The sequence below is a fragment of the Pteropus medius genome, unplaced genomic scaffold (assembly GCF_902729225.1).
Source record: "Pteropus medius unplaced genomic scaffold, Ma_sr-lr_union100, whole genome shotgun sequence".
Classification (NCBI taxonomy): Eukaryota; Metazoa; Chordata; class Mammalia; order Chiroptera; family Pteropodidae; genus Pteropus; species Pteropus medius.
In genome coordinates, this window is record NW_024344371.1 from 3,139,615 (window position 1) to 3,160,203 (window position 20,589).

The 20,589-nt window shown below is 37.5% G+C and overlaps 1 protein-coding gene and 1 long non-coding RNA gene across 5 annotated transcripts in view; both read right to left on the reverse strand.

Annotated features, from left to right (window-relative positions):
* LOC120608547 (uncharacterized) overlaps positions 1 to 11,855 on the reverse strand; it is a 52,214-nt gene extending 40,359 nt beyond the window's left edge. The window contains exons 1-2 of the long non-coding RNA XR_005654417.1: positions 11,069 to 11,855; positions 9,667 to 9,728 (exon numbers count right to left, since the gene is read on the reverse strand). This is a non-coding gene — a long non-coding RNA (uncharacterized LOC120608547). The remainder of the gene's footprint in view (positions 1 to 9,666; positions 9,729 to 11,068) is intronic.
* The window catches only part of STXBP6 (syntaxin binding protein 6), a 233,166-nt gene that overhangs the window by 139,508 nt on the left and 73,069 nt on the right, over positions 1 to 20,589 (reverse strand). For all 4 annotated transcript variants that reach the window (XM_039870439.1, XM_039870438.1, XM_039870437.1 and 1 more), the window contains exon 2: positions 20,388 to 20,579. In XM_039870439.1, coding sequence (XP_039726373.1) covers positions 20,388 to 20,544 — 157 coding nt within the window. In that variant the 5' untranslated portion in view covers positions 20,545 to 20,579. The remainder of the gene's footprint in view (positions 1 to 20,387; positions 20,580 to 20,589) is intronic.

The following is a 20,589-nucleotide window of genomic DNA, read 5'->3' on the forward strand; positions in this document are numbered from 1 at the left end:
ACAGAGACAGTGATGGAGAAGTAAATGAGAAAATTGAGACAACTCCAATAGGATGCAAAACAGGCTTGATATAAACATGCCCAAGATTGACATGTGAAGACAAATTACCAATAAGAAAAGTCACTGCTAGCCACAGTAAGAAGCCAGGAGTGGGAGAAAGAATATCATTTACACATCAGCTACACAAAACAGAGACCTCTCCACAAACAGAACTTCCACTCTTAGACACTGAGCATTCTTTACACATGGAAGAAAACTGACTAAATATGATTTTGTGCTCTAAATGTTCATAGTCCAGTATAGCGAGCAGTTCAACATAATAGTAAATAGGTAGTGATTGGCAAAGAATGTGTAATATTACAGCTAAAGTTTAGGGACCAAAAGAAGGGTCCAAATGCCATATATAGCCCATTTATAGGATGATATCACTACCTCCAAACAGGCTTCTTGAAAGAGAACACCTTTTCCCCACACACCACTTCCCAAGATGTATTTTTGATTTATAAGGGATCCACACTTAGAAGTACCATCTTGCTCTACAAGCTCACATTTCTACACATTGATTTCTGCTTTCAAGAAGATCGCTCAGCTTTTCCCTAATGACTAACAACTTTTTAGGTCAGATCAGTTCTCAATCTGAAAACAAACATTAATTTAATATGAAAAATAAGTCTCTATATGCAGTACCCTATGCCCCACTCTTACACAGAAGGCATACAATCTCACATCCCTGAAAGCAGGAGTGAGAAAAGGTGCCAGATCTCAGTTCCTCGGGAGAAAGCAAAAATGCTTGATAAGGACTCATACTCTGAAAAAGCTCTAAATTCATGAAGCTCCATTTGTGAACCTACACTGGGGCTGGATGAAAAGGCAAGACTCTGCTCAGACTCCTTGGCAGTGGCACAGCCCTGAAGCTGACTGCAAAGAATCTCTGAGGAGAGATGATAATGATTATGAAAAGCCTGAGTTTTATGCGCTTTCATGAAACTCTGCACCTACCTCCCAAAGTCTTGTATGCTTTACACAAAGCATCTCTGGGAAGTGCCAGGAGCTCAGGCTGTGGGTCAGGCACTCAGAAGCCCTGTGGCACTGAAGAGTCTCACATTCAGAAACAGACTGTTACTGGCCTAAAGAGGGATCACCTGACATTACTCTGATGTAGTTGATTTTCTGAGCTTAAGGGACTCTCTTGAAATAGGAAAGCCAAGTGAGAATTGTCTTCTGACTGTGAGCACCTAGACAGAATCTCTAATGACTCTGAACTACCAGCTTCTCCTCTTTTGTTGCCACCTCAGTGTGCAGCATTGGGAAAGTTAAATGACTTTAAATAGTCGCATCTTTAAATATATATGTAAACTTCAGATAATGAGTTTTACAAACCAAGGCCTTAACTAGTTGAGACAAATGTTTCTTTGTCCTTACTCTTTAGAATAAAATTACACCTTGTCCTGGAAAAAAAAAAAAATCCAGGGGCTCTCCTGGATTAGCTAGACCCATAAAATACAGATGTTATTCTTCATAAGACTTTCAAAAATTAATAGAAGGTGATAGAGGAAAAGAGAACACCTTGTCTCTGGGTGTAATATAAAACAATGTTGTTGATTCTGTCATACACCACAAAGACAGAGTGAATGCAATTGGTTATTAATTACTCAAAATGTATAACACAGAGTAAGTATTGAGGGAGATGGGTCTTTCCCATGTTACAGAAACCTATTCCATAGCATAAGGTGGAGAACATGATCTAGGAGTCATCCTAAAATTGATCTTAATTTCCTCCTAATACCTGTGTGCATTTTGACACTCAGTGTCCAGAGATGATGACATCAGTGGGGAAGGGAAGTACATGCAGAGCAACTGAAGATGAGTAAAGAACAAAAAGTAATTATAGGGAAAAAGGCATGAATCCATTCGAATTCAAACTAAATTCAAAAGGAAAGAGCACAGGGTGAGCATTAGCAGGAACCTATTTTAGCTACAAGCAAAAGCTGGATACAGCTGGATACATCACTGCACAGGCCATTATTTTGATGTCTACTACCTTTTATTTAAAAACATTAATAGAATTATAAAATGCATGGGCCAGAAGGTAAGCTTTTTCTTTAAAGCGAGTAGTGATTATCTCTTTCCAAGTTGAAAGTTTTCTTTTATCTTCATAGTTTCAGAGAAATGCAGAAAGTCCAAAAGATTCCATAGAAGAGTAACACAGACCACTAAGAGATGGAAAGTAAGTACTTGGTTTAAGCACTAGTTGGCCTCAAAAGGGCAAGACTGAGAGTCATCTTAATGACACTGTTCCAGATTTCGAAGCATTCTTCCAAAAGGAATCATGGCAAACAATTCTCCATTTTCATCACAGTGAGAAAGGTACACATGCAGAAGATGGTTATAAACAAAGAGCTGGATACTGTATAAACGAGAAGTATTTCTCAGATGTAGAATGAGAAAATTGTCTTTAATCTGGTCAAATTCAATTTCCTTAAAATTTTCGACTAAGGAAAATGATGATGTGTTTTCTAAGCTGTATATCTAAGATCTAGAACTGGCTTTCTCACATTAGTCAATTTTCAACCGCAAAAATTCATTCAGCAGCCCTCCCTGCCCAACTAAATAATTTACAACAAATAATGAGCACGTGTGGGGAACAAATGGCACTCTATACCTGTGACAGTGTAAACTCCTTGGAAATCTGGCAGGATATACTGAAGCTGGAGGTTCATACTTAGCAATTGTACTCCTAACTAAGAAACACATAGGTATAGTCAGCAAAAGACATGTACGAGAATTGTCACAGCACACTATCTGCAATAACCAAAATCTGGCAAAAGTCCAAATTCGATTGAAAATAGAATAAAAAATTGTGGTATAGATCTTACAATAGAATCTTATTCAGTGATGAGAATAACAACTTATAGCTACATGCAATGAAATGGGTGAATCAGTCTCACAAACAATATTGACAGGAAGAAGCCAAGCACGAAATAGTACATACTCTAGGATTCCATTTATATAAAGTTCCTAGACAGACAAATCTAAACTGTGTGCTAGAAATAAAAATAATGGTTATCCTGGGGGAAGAGGTTTTGATGGGAGGGGCACAGGTTGCATCTGAAGAGTTGGTAATGTTCGGTTTCTTGATCTGGGTGCTGGTTACATAAAAGTGTTCTCTTTGTGAAAAGTTATTAAGCTGTATACACAATTTGTATACTTTTCTGTATATAAATAGAAATTAAAGAAATTAAGAACTAGCAATCAATTGTACTATGTAGGCCTTATTTGGATTCTAATTAGAATTGTACATAATTACATATATATATATAGTATAAGAAATATATCACATTTTTTAGTTTATTCAAATTCTTACACTTTATTTAATATATATATAAATAAGATAAATACATGGCAATTGAAAAAGTTGAACAATGACTTTTTGATAATATTAAGAAATTTGTTGTGATATTGGTATTATAATTGCACTTTTAAAAGCCTTCTTTTAAGTATATACATATGGAAATATTTAAGAATGAAGTGAGTTAATGTACATAAAAGTAATGCAGTGAGGGGAAGTGAATGGATGGATGATGGACAGCAATATGACTAGTCAGAAGAGTTAATTGTTGAAACTGGATCAGGGGTACATGGGGTTCATTATACTATTCTCTCTACTGTTGTATAATTGCATTTCCTATAAAAAGATTAAAAATAATAAATACTTAGAAAATCCCATTAAGACTAATAAGCTTATTGCAAGCTTGTAGCCATGTAGCAAATTTAAATAAATGCACGCAGTTAATACATGTCAGCATAAACACAGTTATCATATATTATACTCACCTATTAATAGTCTAGACTTTCCCCGCTAAACATTTTCTAAACTTCCACAAACCTCATTCCCAATATTTTGTGCAACTGAAAAGAAATCTGAAGGGTGTAATTCTAAAATATTTTATATTTCTCTTTTTGAGTTATTCTAAACAAAACTGAATTTCTGAAATGGCAGGACTGTAACGATTAATGATCGGCAAGCAGCATTTAATATTCTGAATCATGAAAATTTAATCTCAGCTCCATAATTGACAGTCTCTTTATCATTAGAATAAAATTCTGGGTTAAAAGATTTTAAAGTATCATTATTCAAGGAAAAAAAATACACTAGGAACCAGATGAGTATCTCCTCTCACTAAGCAGAGGAGGAAAAAGGTATATTTTCCTCTTGCTTTGTTTAATGCTGTCAACAAATTTTGTCAAACGAACGAGACTAGAAAAGTGACCAGAGGGCATTCCAGCTGAGGAGAGGAAATCACCTCACAAAGCTTCTGAGAGTAAGGAGATATCTCTAAGCACATTTTATTTCTTCACATATTTGTGAGCATATGAAAATGCTTAATGTACAGACATATTCCTGCTTAAATTTCTATTAAATTTCTGACAGACAGCATGGAGGTAAGAATGTCTTCTGCACCTCTTATAGCATTCCTCTATGTCTAAAAGAATGGGACTTACCTAGATGGCTAAGTGTCTAAAATCCTGAGTGCTGATAATGTAGCATGTTAGAGGGAGTGGCCTGTGGCTGCCTTACCAAATTACTCCAAATTGGGTGGCTTAGAACATGTTAATTCTCCCACAGTTTTGGAAGCCAGATGTCCAAAACAAGGTGTAAGAAGGCCATCTTCTTGCTGGAGGCTCTCGAGGAAAGTCTGTTCCTTGTCTCTTCTAGCTTCTGATGGCTGCCAAAACTCCTTGACTTGTAGCTACATCACAAAATAGAAATAAAGCAACACCTACTCTGTGCTAGGAAATATGCCAGGTGCTTTACGCAGATTACCTCTCATCTTTACAGCTGCACCAAATATTCAGCTTTATTGTTAAGGAAATGAAAGTACAAAGAGGGGAAGTAACTTGCCCAAGATCAGACAGCCAGTGTCAGTGCAAGATTCATACCCAAATCTGTTTGATTGCAAAGTCCAAGCTCTTTTTTCCCCTGTCATGTAGCAACCAGCTACCGATCCCCACACGTATCTGAAAGTACAAGAAAGAGTTTAATTTCCAACTGGCAAATAACTGGGTAATTGAACATGAAGGAAAGATTGCCTACTAGGTATTTGGTCACGTGGATCAACGGAATTAAGAAAAAAAAAAATCACTGCACCATTGAATAGACTGGAGTTACACAGAAAAGAATAAAGCCTCAGAAAGGTTCAGGACCAAGTTATAAAGGCTGGCACCTGACAACAGAAGATTTTGCCTCTGCCTACCAGGAAGAAGGGAGAGATAGTTAGGGACACAGCTGAACTGCTACAGACTAAGTCCTCAGATGCAGGTTTTGGCTTTTAAAGCTTTTAATAGTAGAAGAAAATCGAAATAAATGGCATTCGTTTGCATAAAAATGAACACGGAGAAAATAAAATGATAAACCAGAAACTGGCTTTCAGAAGTTTCTTTTATATCCTTAAAGCGTGTTATCAAACTGTAGGAAATTCAAGCTCTTTGGGGACTGAGGGCAGAACTTTAAAGCCATCCCTGTGTACAGACTTGCAAAAGCTGTCTGCTGCCTACTGGGCGTCAAGACTCTCTCCCGAAACAAAGACATTTTGAGAAGAAGAAAATAAAAACTGACAGTACATCAGCTTAAAAACTCATACTGCGCAAACAGGCAAGTATTTATGTGCTTTGTTTTTGTAACACACTGATTGACTATGCTTTCAAAATGAAACACTAGAACTTAGTTATTAACAGGTCCAGCACTCATGCTGAGGCCAGGGCTGTGGCGCTTCGAGTGTCAACGATTAATATAGCCATAAAGCAGTCAGGTGTGGTTCTTGCTGTGTTCTTCCCTTGAAAATACTACCTTTACAGAATTCAGTATATTCTTGGGGCTCTTAAGCACTCTGAGGCTGGAGCTGCATTTTACATGATTCCGTACCCATCCCTCCAAAACACACACACACACACACACACACACACAGAGGCGTGCGCACACACAGACGCACACACACACACACACACATGCACATACTATGCTTAGCATGCTGTGCCAGCATATCAACCGACATGTGTCTGAAGTCCATGCTGTGCCAGCTCTCTAATTTCCACATCAAGCCCACGAGGTATGAGCTGTCCCTGACATCTAGGTGAGGAAAGCAGTTCACAAAGGTTAGGTATGTTCTATGGCCACAACTGGAAAAAGATACGGCTGAGATCCAAACAGAGCTGTGTCTAAGCCTAGTCATGCTTTTTCACACACCAAAACCTTTCAGCATGTGTCATGACTTCGAAGAGTATCCAGCCTCCTTGCTTTACTCTGAAACTCTACTGGTTTATCACTCACTTGCTCTTTGGAAAAGATGAGTAATTTCCATTTCCAGAATGGATAATGTCATACAAGACAATATAACAGTGACAAAACTTGTGATCAGGCTCCTAATGTCTGTCAGGCTCCTTGGACTAAAAACCTTCTTTGGCCTTCTGCACAAAATTTCGGTTCCTGTTCGAGGAATATGCAAAATCACCAGCTGCTTTCTTGCCTTTTCTAGTGCAGTCTCTGACAGATGATTGATGACTCTTACTCCTCGTCACCGATAGAAGAATGTTTTCAAATGTTAGCTGAGGATAATGAAACTAACACTTAGTAAGCATTTATTGTGTTCTGGGGCCAAACAAGGCCGTTTATGTATATCTTCTCATATAAGTGTTAAGTCCTCACAACAGTCCTCCAAGATAGATATTTTTAATCACCATTTTACATGAGTAGAAACTGAGGCTCAGAGAGGACAAATGATTCTCTCTAGGTTACATGACCACTCAGCAGAACCAAGATTCAAATCCACAATTTTTCTAAAGCCTTTGGCCTTAGGTAGAGTTATTTCTGATCACTCTGATCCTGGAAATGGAAGGAACACAGATTACGTACACAAAACTATCACTCGATTAGTGACTTCTGGACCATATGTTTTCCCCACTCATTACCCTACATATGACAAAAGGAAGCTTCATGTCAGAAAGGCTTCTGCAACTTCTCACCAATATGGCATACCTGACTTGTCGGCATGCACGAACTCCAAACTTTTCAAGATCCATTAGAAACTTAGGAAAATAATGCTCTACAGAGCATCTCTCATAAAAGCAAAACTTGAACGTTCTAAATGGACTCAACATGGTTAGGCTAAAATTAAAGTATTGTAACCCATAAATTTAAGTAAATCATTCTCATCCAAATCTCATTTTTAATACTGTACAAAGTATTTATGATACTAACTACCCCGTATAATGCCAAACACAGTATCCTCAAAAGACTTTAAGTACCATCATCTTATTCTCACCTCTAGGCAAAATTTAGACTGGCCACAGGGAAATTTAAACTTGTTTCTGCAAAATGCTCCCCTTGCCTGTGACTCGCAAGATATTTCCAGTCCAGATTCAAAGAACTCATTTTATGGAAAAGAAGATTCTTTTCTTCCTCTGACCTCAACGTTCACAGAGCTCTACTGTAGCTCAAAATAAAATTGGATTTTGGAAAGAAGCGAGCTTGAAATATTATGTAAAAAAATCTTGGCAACAAGATCCCTATCATATCACAGTCTTAAAGCCAGAGAATTTTATCTGGAAGGCTAGCTAACAGTGATTTAAAAAACCACCACAAACACTTTTTGAAATTGAAGGAGGCATAATATAATCCTAAGTGCCCCCGGTTAGTAAGTCTATTTATGAAAATGAGTGACGCAAGGCTCCTTAGTATCAAGTTGCATTTTTTTTTCTGTAATATTCTGTTAAAACACAAAAACTAACAGTAGCCAAATTAAATGAAATCAAAGTCCATTTAACAGGCTGTCCTTTAAAACTCAAGGTAAAAACCATCATCGTACAAAAAAGTTCCTTATGTATCAACACTGAACAAATGAATACTTCCAACAAATACATAAGGAAATAAGCACTACGGAATAATGATCAAAATAGGAAGCCCAGATGTTTATCACAGTGTGTGTATTGATTCTAGACATAATTATCTGAGATGGTACAAAATGGGTGATAATAGTTGCTCAATCAGTGCTCTCAATGTTAATACAACTGCCACCACCATCACCACCAGCTTTAGAGGGGTTGCCACTTTTTGCAAATACAAATGCCCTCAGAGAAAGGTATTCAGATTACATATCAGTCTTGCAAGGTTTTTGTAAACTATGTTATTTCTTTCTTAAAATCTCAGATCAGTCACTCTTGGAGGAATTTTTAATAGTGGTGAGGGAAGAGACAGAGTGACTTCAGAGTGAGGAAACCATGATGGGTTGCAAAGACTGGCTGAGGGAGGCAAAGGGCATTAGTATCTAATAGCAGCTGAACAGGACACCTGAAGTGAGGAGCAGCAGAAAAAAAGGGAAGGGAGAGTAAAGACAATCTCTGATATACATTCTCACAGAAAATCAATCCAATCTCAGAGCTATGTTATTTCTAAAAACGAAAGTGATATATTTAATAGTTACGAATTCCATGGAAGAGGGGAGTATTTTGACTTATATTTATCTTTATGTAAGAGATAATACTGTTGGAAAACTAGTATTTGAATTTAAGTTTTGAAAAATTTCTTTGCCAGAGAAGGTTGGCATAGCCGTTCTATAAGTAAATGGTCTATACAACCCTTACACATGAAGTGTAACAATTGACAAATGAATTAAAAAATTATGCACAAAAAAGGAAATGCACTAGCTCAAAAAGACTTGCTTATAAGGGAACTAAGGACTTTGCTGTATCAGCAAAGAATGAACTTCTCCTGAATGATTCAGTAAATGTCAGATCCAAAGAGGAAATGTAGGTTTTCCTTTTTTAAACATACAAAAGGCCAAGAAGCTTAGAACTAAATAAACCAGGCTTGACCTGATGATAGAGTAACTAAAAGCAAGTCACAGATGTTTACATCCAGTCCAAGTCAAACCTAATATGAAACAAAAACTGTCTCAGCCAGATTTCAGTTTCCAAAAGGACAGCCACCATTTCCATTACCAAGAGCTAAGCACTGTGATGGGCTCCTCGTCTGTGTTAGGACACTTACTTAGTTCATACGGCAGCTAGCTCTCTGCCTTGCAGAAAGCCGTGGAATCACTGCGGGCGAGCTGAGACGGGAGTGGGGGCAGAGGCTGATTCCAAAGGGCAGTTACATGCCCACTACTTTGGGTAACTGCCTCTAAAAGGCAGAGATTTTACAACAGTAGATTATAGTCCGCCGGCCATAGTTATTACTATAGCAGAAGTTTCCATCTTCCAGGTAGGTCTCTAGCTGGGGCTCTCCAACCACTTTCGACTATGCATCCCCTCAATAAAAAATGTATAAATATTAACTGCCAATATATGCATTTTTGTAAATTATATAGTTAGACCACTGCTCTACATTATAAAGCACACATGAAATATATAAATTCAAAGGCAATTGTATTTTAAATAGAAATTCTATTGTTTTCTTTTAACCCAATGCATTGAGTGGTACACCACCTTTAGAGACAATAGCATTTTGGTCTTTTCTCTCCAAAATACTATCACTGGGCACTCTCCACATTATGGGTCCCCATGCCAAGAAGGAAGTGACAGAGAAGTGGGATAAACCTGCAACTTGGCCTTTACAGCTGAATTCATGCTCAGTTTCTTTCAACCTCAAGATCCTAGAAAAGACATACCCACCTCCTTGATTGGCAGCTGACAGGCTCTTCCCAGGAGTGAGTGGTACAAGTTGTTTCCACAGACTGTTGTGAAAAGGAATGGCACAGAGATGTAAGCTCAAATTCAGCTTAGCTACTAATCCCATCTCTTTGTCACCTAATCCTATGTCAACTAGAATCATTTTCAAGGTCAAAAACGAAACTGGCAAGAAGATCTGAGCATGTTTTTTTTTCCCTTCGTTTGCCTGATTGTTGTAGTTCTGTGATGCTGGGCAAGCCACCCAACCCCTCTGGGCCTCATTTTTTCATGTAAACATTAGTGTTTGATTTGAGGATGACTAAGGATTCTGTTGGATATAAAAATCTAAAGTTCTAAAAGAAAATTCCTAAAAAGTTTATTTCCTTCACCCTATTTGCTCCATGGGTCCAGTGATGGATCTGATATAAATTCAGATGTGAATCATTAATTAAATGCATTGACCTAGGAAAAAAAGGCATGCACGTTTGGTTGACATTTACCACTTCCCCCAACCCACATCTAACAACAATACAATAAAAGATGTCTGATGAATTTGTTAAGGGAATCAGACAAAAAAGTAAAAAGCTGCCTCTTTTGAGAAGCATTAGGGCTGACTCTAGAGAAGACACATACCTTCTTCCTTTATTTCTCTGTGTGCGTGCACGCACAACTTATGTGCAACTGTAAATGCATATGGAAATCAAATAATGCCCTAACCCTAAAGAAAGCAGGCATCATATGTACCTCAAATAGAATTTGATCAAGAACAATGTTAAATGTCATGGGGATGGTTAACCAGTTGTTAAACAGACAAAGTTCAATAGGATATTTTACTTTTAAGGAGTTCTGGCAGATGCGGGTTTTCAAATGAGCTCATTTTGGTCCATGGCAGAGCACAGAACACTTGAGGTTCCAGTTTCATTTGACCACTCACTAGCAATGTGGATGTTTCCTCTAACAGATTATCTGTGTGCTTTTCAATTTGCTCATCTGTAAGATATATTGTATATGTGTGTGTGTGTGTGTGTGTGTGTGTGTGTACACATATATATGATTTTTTTAAAGCAAGACTAAGTTCCTTATCTCTCACTGTGAAAACTGAAACAAAAGATCCAATAGTAGATAGTTAAATATTCTATGGTATTCAAGAAGCCATAAAAATGACTTCTTATAAGAGTAGAAAAAATAAATTTTTTTGTTATCATGCAAAATTAAAGAGAACAAAATTACACCTAAAATATTATAAATGGTGAAGAATATTAAAAAGCTAAAGCCAAAGTCACAATTTTTGCATGATTTTCCCCCCTTTTTTGTGGCTTTTTCTATGTTTTTGATAAAGAACACACATATATTTATAGGGAGAAAAATAAAAATTCATGGACCCCAAAACAAAGTTGTCTCTTACCTTTCCACAAAATAAAAGGATACGAACAAGAGGAAAAAATATTTATATAACCGCTGCCTACTCATATTAGCTGGAAAATCAAAAAGGGCAGCTCTCCATTCCACTGTTTCCTTTTATGAAAATGGAAACTTAGATCCCAAGGAATCAAGGCCAGCTCTATTCTTGCCACCTCAAATCTACTTGCCAAGCCCCTGTGGGCTTCTCAGAGCAACATAATTTGTTAAACTGATACAGACATCAAAATGCAGTTGGATATGAAGTCCAAAAGTGAGCCACATAGGACCCGCATGTGGTGGATACAAAATAATTTGTGTTAAAGGGTATGAGTGTGTGTGTGTTGAGGGGAGGACAGTAGGAATATCCTCAGATAAATTTTTGATAAAAATCATTTTTATTTTTCCCTTGAAAGCTCTCTTTAAGAAAATGTAGAACTGACAAACGATTATTGTGAGAAAAGAGCATTCAGGGAAAATTTCGATATATTCAATGTCCATCAAATGATCATTTATCCCTCCACAATATAAACTCTTTCTTCAGGAGAAACACTCAGCTACTTCAAAAATTTGAGATAACAGCTTCCCGCTGTAGGTTAAAATGGAAGCATTTATAAATTGCTCATTTTGGATGATTTTAAAAGTCTGAATAAATCGGAGAAATCTGCAATTTCTTCTCATAACTGGGCCTTTAAGATAGAATAAAAACCCCTGCTCAGTAACCCGATAAATTCCAAGGGAATTAAAAGACCACCCAGCAGCAATTTAGTGTGAATAACAGCAAGTTAAAAAAAAAAAAAGCCAAACGAAGCTCCAGCTGTGAGCCCAAGCTGTCTGAGCAGGAATAAGATTTGCTCGATTCCTCCCAGGTGCGTCATCCGTTCCACGGGGATGGAGAAGTGTCTACCACATGTCCCTATCCTCTAGGGGCCGGCAGTCTGGTGAGGTAAACAGAAAGCAAAGTGACAAATACAACCTGGCAATGCTAAGTGCTATTAGGGAGATGACATGGGAGACCAGAAGAGAAGTGTGATCAAGTTCAGAGCACAGCGACTAACTGGTCATCTATTCTTCACGAGACTGGACAACCTGACAACCTGGCAACCTGGCTGTCCCGGTGGTCATGTATAGTTCCTTCTGGAAAATTCTGCATAGGGTTTAGCATGACTATAGCCGGAATGGAAATATCTTCATATTAATTCTTTCTCTCAGAATGAAGGGTAACAGGAAAGAGTTGGGCAAACAAGAACCTGATCTGGTCTGAAACGCTGGGTCCACAGGTGTTTGTACCAGCCTCTCCCAACTCTGCTATTTGCTTAACAGTGCACTTGACTGACCTCGGAGAATATTTTCTTTTATTTTGTTTCAATTTTTCTTTTGATCCAGTGAAGACAGGTGTAGGAAAATAACATCTCTCGTTTCAGAGACAGGAACTCAACTGACTAAGCCCATTCTAACTCTTCACGCAGTTGGATAAAGAACACAAGGACTTCAGCGTCCAGCACGATACGCCAGCGATGTGCAAATACTCATTAGATCAGAGTGGAAATCTGCAGACTCTCAGAAACACTAGCGGTGTGATGCCCACTAGTATTCTAGTTTGGGGGTGGGGGAAAATAATTTTGGAACACAGAGAATTAAGAGAATCTTGGGTTAGAGATCTGGTGTTAAAATGACCTTGAAATCCCCAGCAGGAGTGGGACGCAGAGGGGAGGAAAAAGCAAACTTGAGAGAGAAAGGGGAAAAAGAGTATGAAAAGGGAAGTAGGAAAACCCCAAGACAAATCCTGTCATGGACATAGATTAATATGTTTTTTTAAAACTGCAGATAACTTATCTTTGTATGACAAGAACCAGTGGATGTCCCATTTAATGGCAAGATAATAATGTTGCTCATAAAGCTGAGGACCTTCTACATATCAGGACTTACACATACACACAGTTCAGTTACTCTTCAAAATGCCCTTGGGATATAGATATTTCCATTTTATCGATGAGAAAATGGAAATATCTATATCCCGAGGCTCAAAAGATGTGACAGAACAAGTAAAGCCAGTATCCTACCCTAAGCCAGTCTTATGCCTAAGCCTGTGTTCTATATAGTGTGGTTAGAAGAATACAGGGAGCAAGAGGAATTCATGCCATCCTCAGGTGCCTCTGACTACAACATACTGACAGATGAAACGCTGATGATGTTCAACTCGAAGTACAGCAGCAAGGAGCACTAACTTCTATAAGTGGGGACTCAGAAAATCACCACCAGCAAAGAAAGCATCTGCATGGAATAAAACCCTGCCTTCTTGCTCAGCTGCTGTTGAGGAAGTCTGCCAGGTACACAGCATCTCGCCAGCCACGTGCCAGAAGGAGAGCTGCTTTTGTTTCCAAGCCCCCTAACCACCACTTGCTCTACCTTTGCAATCAGTCAAAACTAGTCAAAACCAACATAAGTGAGTCAGCTGTCAAATTCTTGTTCTTAACAGTGGCCTGCCTGTGTGGTGGGAGAGCACACAGATGGAGTTTCCTTTTTAAATGAAATGTTTTGGCACTGGCCTCTGTTAAGAGTTTTCCCGTGTTTCCATCTGGTTTTAGTATTGGAACGCACACACGAGAGAATGGAAAAAGAAAACTGTGTTGGCGTGCTCAACCACTAGAAAAACTGAAGTGGTCGACAGCACATTCTCTAAATCCTCAGAGATTAAAACGCTTGCTCAAAGAATGTTGTCACATTGTTTTTAAGGAAGAGGAGACATCGCCCTGTCCTAGAAAAAAAATTAAAAGGTGTGCACACTTGGGAGTGAGATGAATCCAGATGTGAGTCTCAGCTCTGTCACCATCCAGCCACCTGATCCTGGGCAGTGTACTTACTCACTTTAAGCTTTGGCTATTTCCTCTGTAAAGTAGAAATAACAACAGAAGCCACTCGCAAGGCTGTTGTGAGGCTTAAATGAGATAATATCTGTTAAGCACTTAGTTATCTATTTTTGGACTCTCCCCACAAGGCTTTAGAAAAGACAAATATTACTCCTACCAGTTCTCACAGGAAGTGATCAAGAATCCCCAAGGAAACTCTAAAAAAAATTTAAGACATATACTTTTTTCTGTTACACAACTGAACAAGTTCATATATGGCAGTGTCCCTCTCAGAAATCCCTCAGAATCTCCCTAAGGAATCAGTTTTCTCTGATTCAAATACATCCCTGACACTATCATTCTAACATGTGGCTTTCTTAACAGTGCAGTTATTGGTGTAGAAGTTTGTCACCACCCAGCCAAAAGCAATTAAACACGTAGGAAAGCAGAGTACTACAGAGATATGATTATCACTAAAGTGGTGTGAGGGAAGGCAAGAAAAGATGTTTGGTTTGGGAAGTCCTCTCTCACATAATGGGGAGGGAAGGATGGGGAGGAAGGAGGAGGAGAAAAGAGCATAGTGGCTAAGGGAATAGACCTAGAATCAAACTACCTGGGTTCAAATCCTTGTTTTGTAACTCACAAGTTGATGACCTCGGGTGAGCTAATTTACTTTTGTACGCTCAGTATCCCCATCTACAAAATGAGGATAGTACTGTTATCTATCTCATAACATTGTTGTAAAAATCGAGTTAATATACATAAAGGGCATAGAACCATGCCCGATACAGAAACTCAATAAACACTATTACTATTATAATTATTAATTCAAAGGGGGCTGGTGCCACCCTAATCTTATTGAGCACTGAAGCATGTGATGGGTGCATGACAAAGCTACACTGAAGGTTATTTAGAAATGACACCTCATGGCAAAATCTAGTGGGCAGATAACATGTCAGAAGAAAACCCTCTCCTCTTTTACCTTCCCATAACCAAGGATTATTGTTGTTATAAATGTTTTAATAAAAAGTGTCTATGCACATATCACAAAAGAGCCAAATTCTCAATATAGAGTATACTAGAGAATATTATGTCTTTATAAAATAAAAAAGAATGCAGAAAAGGTCATATAATCAAGGCACTGGAAATAACTTTGCTTTTCATTGCATTGTCTTCTAGAGCTACTTAAAGTTTTATGGCTGAATTTACATATCGATCTCCATATTAAGAGATAAAGAAAGGGCTTACCCTGACTTACACTGTATTCCCAATGCAGGACAGTCTATTAATCATTAACCTCATGAATGAGACAGAAAGACAGAACTATTGGTCAAAACTGTTCAATGTCTTTATCAATTTTGAAATGTTAGGGAGAACTCTGCTCCTTAAAACATGGCCCTCTCTACAGCACACTGCCTTCTTGACCTGAGTATGGTCAAGGCCACTGGGGTCACAAAGACTGGGTGATTTCTGAGTCTGTCACTTCCAGAACAGTGACTCTGAGATGTCATGACCTCTCTGATGAACACTCGCCATCTTCATTTAACCCTCATCGGTTAAATGAAGAGCATGCCACCCTAACTGACAGGGATGTTGGGAAGATTAACTCGAATTGACATAAATAGTATAATCTACACAAGATGAATGATTTTTACTTTCTTCTACCTAAGTTTCTGAAAAATTCATATTTTCAGCAATATTTACTACTTCTATGATAAAGAACAGTAAATATATATCATTATTGTTTTGTATTTCTTCTTTCACTGCTAATACTTTTGTAAATCTCTGAGTTCAGTGAGGGTTTCTTCATTTTCCTGGATAAAAACTCTTAGAAAGTCAACTCACCACTCCTGAATAAACCATTCCTATCAAGGTCAAATTTCATCTGTCTTGTATTCTTTGTTTCTCTCTCTTCTAATATTTATAGACTTTGAGATGACATCCAGTCTGAATTAGAAGTGGATAAAAACAATTTCTTTCTTAAGCTAGATAGCTGAGAATTAACTTTGGTTACCCTACTTCCAATAACATAGTAATGAATGTTCTCAAACCCTTATAAATGTTTTAAGCACTGATTTGTATTATTAATAACTTAGATTTCTCCCTACATGACATGTGCAGAATAAGAATGAAGTCTGGTATAAAACTTCCAAGGGAATTCAGAATCCTAGAACCCAGAGCCCAAAGGGACCTTTGAACTTGTCAACTGAATTAACTGAAGCCCAGAAAAATCAGAGGTTTGGCCATGACCAGTCAATAAGAAAGAGACTAAGAAGTATTCTTTCGATAGAACTGAGTACCAAAATTATATCATTGTATCAAGTGTCCCAATAAGACAACCCAGAGTGTAACTCTCCAAGAGAGTGAAACTTCTCAACCTTAGCTTCAGTATAACACTTTCAAAATACAGGTTAGTTTCCCCACTACCCTGGTGGTGCATACTTAGTAGGACCCAGGTGGTACTGGGCCATCTGTATTTTGAAAAGTTCTAGAGGTTATTCTAAGGAATACCTAGGGTTGGCAACCACTGAGACAAAGAACAGTATTGCCATGTTCTAGGCTCCTAATCCACATCGTTACCTCCCATGGGCATCCATTTACATAAATTATTTTATCAAAGAGCATTCAAAACTTTTTTAAATAAGAAAATTTTGTTCTCTACAAATCCAAAACCATTTTGAAAAGATTAAGATTTTGTTTCAACAAAATATGTAAGAGAATGTATCAATTACAGAAATTAAAGTTATTTCATGCTCCTTCAATAGGGACAGTGAGTAGCAGCCAAGGAAAGATTTTAGAAATCTATTTATGGCCATGAAGGCTAGCATTGCGATACTGAATTAAACGGGATCAGATTGATTTTAAATAGGAAATTACAGAATGTTTTATAGGTAACTGGCCTCTGATAATAAACTGATTTTAACTTCTTAGCATGTTTCTAGTTTAGTTTTATAGACCTAAATATCATGGAGGAGACAACGAACTGTAGAGATTGCTGTGGGCAGGGCTTTACATTTTGAATGAGTTAACGGTTCTAAGCTATACACTACAGTCAGGTATGTCGTAAGCCGTAAATTAAATAGCATCTTCCATTTAAGCATCTTTTGTGTTTATACTTAGCTTCAAAGAACTTAGAATGCACTGACACACAAATCACATAGATGCAAGCACAGGTTTACATGCATAGCAACTGCTGTCTGAGGGTTCAAAAAAACCCTCTTATATAACTTTTTATACCTATAAAGGAAAGGGCTAGTTTCTGCCCACCTTACAAGGCAGATGGAAATAAGAAGGTCAATAAATTTTTATGATCGACCCACTAGTGTCTCTGTGAGATATTATTAAAAATTCAATTTTATTGAGATATATTTATATATAATAAATGTACCCATTTTAAATATATATTTTGGAAAATATATACACCTAAGTAACCATCACCACAGTCAACATATAGAATACTTATGCCATTGCAAAAATTCCTCACACCCCTTTGCAATTCAGTCCCCAACTCCAATCCCTGGCAAACACTAATGGGCTTTCTGTCACTATAGCTTAAGTTTTGTCCATTCTAGAATTTCACATAAATAGAATCAATCACACAGCATGTAGTCTTTTCTGTCTGTCTTTTTCTTCACCAACATGTCTTTTGAGATTCACCTGTGTTGCTGCATATACTGGTAGTTTATTTCTTAGACTAATATTGTACTGCATAGATATAAAATAACATTTATTCATTCACATGTAGATGGATATTTGAGTTCTGATTTTGGGTTATAAATAAGACTGTTATGTGGACATATGCTTTTATTTCCCTCAGGTAAATGACTAGGAACAGAGCTGCTGAGTCCAAGAAGTGTATGTGCTTGACTTTATTTAAAAATGCCAAATTTTTTACCAAAGCCGTTACATACATCATATTTACGTTCCTATCAGCGAAGTACGAGAGCTTAAATTGCTCCACATGCTTGTCAGCACTTGGTATTGTCAGTCTTTTTAATTTTAGCCCGTTGCCAAGAAGAAAAGGTAGAAACCAGTGCTTTAAGAATGCCAACCAACAGAATCATGTCAGTACATATCATTTCACTCCATTTAGAAGCCAATGGGGAAGTCCATTGAGAAACACTCAAATTCTATTCCAAGGCTGGAGATTTTCTCTCTCTCTGTACATAATTACAGCTAAATAACCCTAAGATCATCTTGTTTTTTCCACTCCAGCACCTTTCTCTACAGAGAATATAGAACCCACTCTGAAAATAATAAGTCTTATGATCAGAGGCCTCTACCTCTCAGATTATAAATTCTGATAGACACTGGGAAAACATGTTCACACAAATAAACATTAGTAAAAGACATTGGGTTTATAAAACACCCATGCTTACATGTATGTTGGCAAGCTTTAAAAGCTATGATAGTCTTCGTTTAAAAAAAAACAAAACTCTTCATGCTGTTTGAAAAGTGGTTAAATATTATTTGCAGATATTGCCTTAATTTGGACAAATTTTGCCTGTTCAAAATGGATAGCTGGTTTTCATCAACCAAACCACAAGAATTGAAAGGCTTGGCCTCCCAGAAAGCGTAGGTTGTTCACACTAATGGCTGGAAGGAGGCTGTCATTCTCAGGTTCTGTTTTCACTTTACAACCTCCCATGTGAGTTTAGCTACAAAGAGGTCATCCTTAGACTGAATATGAGAAAAAGAGAAACTCAAAATCCAGCTGAGTCTTTTAATGAGGCTGCTATTCTCTCTGCCTGGAACATTCTCTGCACCAACACCACCCTCTGTTCAGAACCAGTGAAGCAGCTCTGGGTTCTCCCAACCAGGCCAAATTCTCCACACACATGCTTGCATATCACTATATTTTTCCTTGTTAACCTTTTTACAGTTTATGATTATGTTTATTTTAGTGAGTAACTTATTAATGTTTACGACTCCTTCCCTACCAAAGTAAGTTTTATGAGATTTTCTCATAATTGACCCCCCAGGACTTACAGAGACCAGCACATAAAAAGCACTTAATAAATATTTGAGTAATTAATAAGTTACTTGTTAATTAAAACACTACCTTACCAGAGGTGTGACTGATATGTCTCTTAGCTTCACATAAAAGTTAGGAAATAAAGGTGGCTGCTTCTTTCTCAATTATAAGAAAAATCAAACTGCAAAAAACTTGGATGTCAAAGTTGCCTGGCCTTCTCCTGCCCCAGTTTCCATGAACTCATCTGCTTAAATGTCAGATCTATTTTATCAACCTGTTCACTCAAAATTCAAATCTGTGCAAAGAATGAAGACTTTCAGAACATAAGATTTTCCTTCATTAAAATGAAACAAAAGAGCAGTTCTCATAGTTTCAGACTTTAAAACTGTAGGTCTTGATAATTTATAAAGGAAATTCAATTATCTAGTAAATCCCATGTCTTCATCTCCTCCAGCAGGGAAAATACTATTTCACTGAGATGAGGCAGTTACGGTCCCCATATTGCTCTCCGAGACTTCATGATCACAAATAGGCCAATGACAGAAAAAATATTCTCACCAAAGGGCTATGTTCTCATTTCATTTTCTACTAAGATATAGTCTTATTATTATCTTTACATGTTCTTTTTGGAAAAGTTATCTCTACTCTCAAATTCTGATGAACTTAAATAATCAGAGGCTTATTTTTTTTTTAAAGCTAAATATGAGTCCAAAAAACAAAAATAAAGTTTTATTCCCAAGCCACCACTGAAGGAAATAAAAAAAGATGAATTAAGGCAAGTCTAACCCTTTCATTGCCCAGAAATATCGGAAACATTACAAATGCCTCAAGTATTCAGATTAGCATTACCCATAAGTCCATGGAAAATTTATCCAAGTTTTATCTCAAAAAACTTGGTATAAATCCACAGTAAATCCCACAGATCTCCTACAATCACAAACAGAAAGAGAAAAAAATAATCCAACAAAATTCTGAGCTTAATAGACACAGATGCCTCTTCCTGACAAGGAACAGCTCTCAGGCAAAGCAGTGATCTATGAGCTCAGTCTACTTCCTCACGTTCCATAATGTGTCGATATTTATCTTGAGAAAAGCTAAATTACTGATTATTGGCAACTGTTAAGAAAAAGAAATTCAATGAAACTCAGGCTGCTATCAAAGACAATTATCCAAACACTAGGAATTGTTCTAAAACAAAAATCGCGTCAATGTCCTAGTGAAGGAATTATGGACAAATAACTGTGCCTGCCAAACCCTTTACAGAGGCTCTTAGTGAGTCAGAAAATACATTAAAATCAAACTTCCTTTCTTTTCCCATATAAGGCAACCTCAAAAGTAGAGGTGTCACACGTAAGAGCTAGAGAAGAAACAGAAAAACAGGAAAAAGGAGTGGAAGATCAGACGTGTACAGAATCTGGGTATCTGACCCTCTTAGATATCTTAGCATTAACTCTTTTTAAATAGAAGCTTTAAAAATAATATTAATTTCTGGTTTTCATTACCTGACAGGCAGATATAAGTTAAGTATTCGCCTTGACCCCCAGTTGCCAAGAAAGGAATCTTTTTCTTCTTTGTCCTCCTCTTGACTTGGACGGCTCCCAGCATCCTTTCATCGAGAGGTGCAAAAATTTCCTTGCTGATGGCAGATTTGGCACTCATTGTAGAGCAATCGAGGAGGGCACAGAGAGAGTTTTCTGAAAAGAA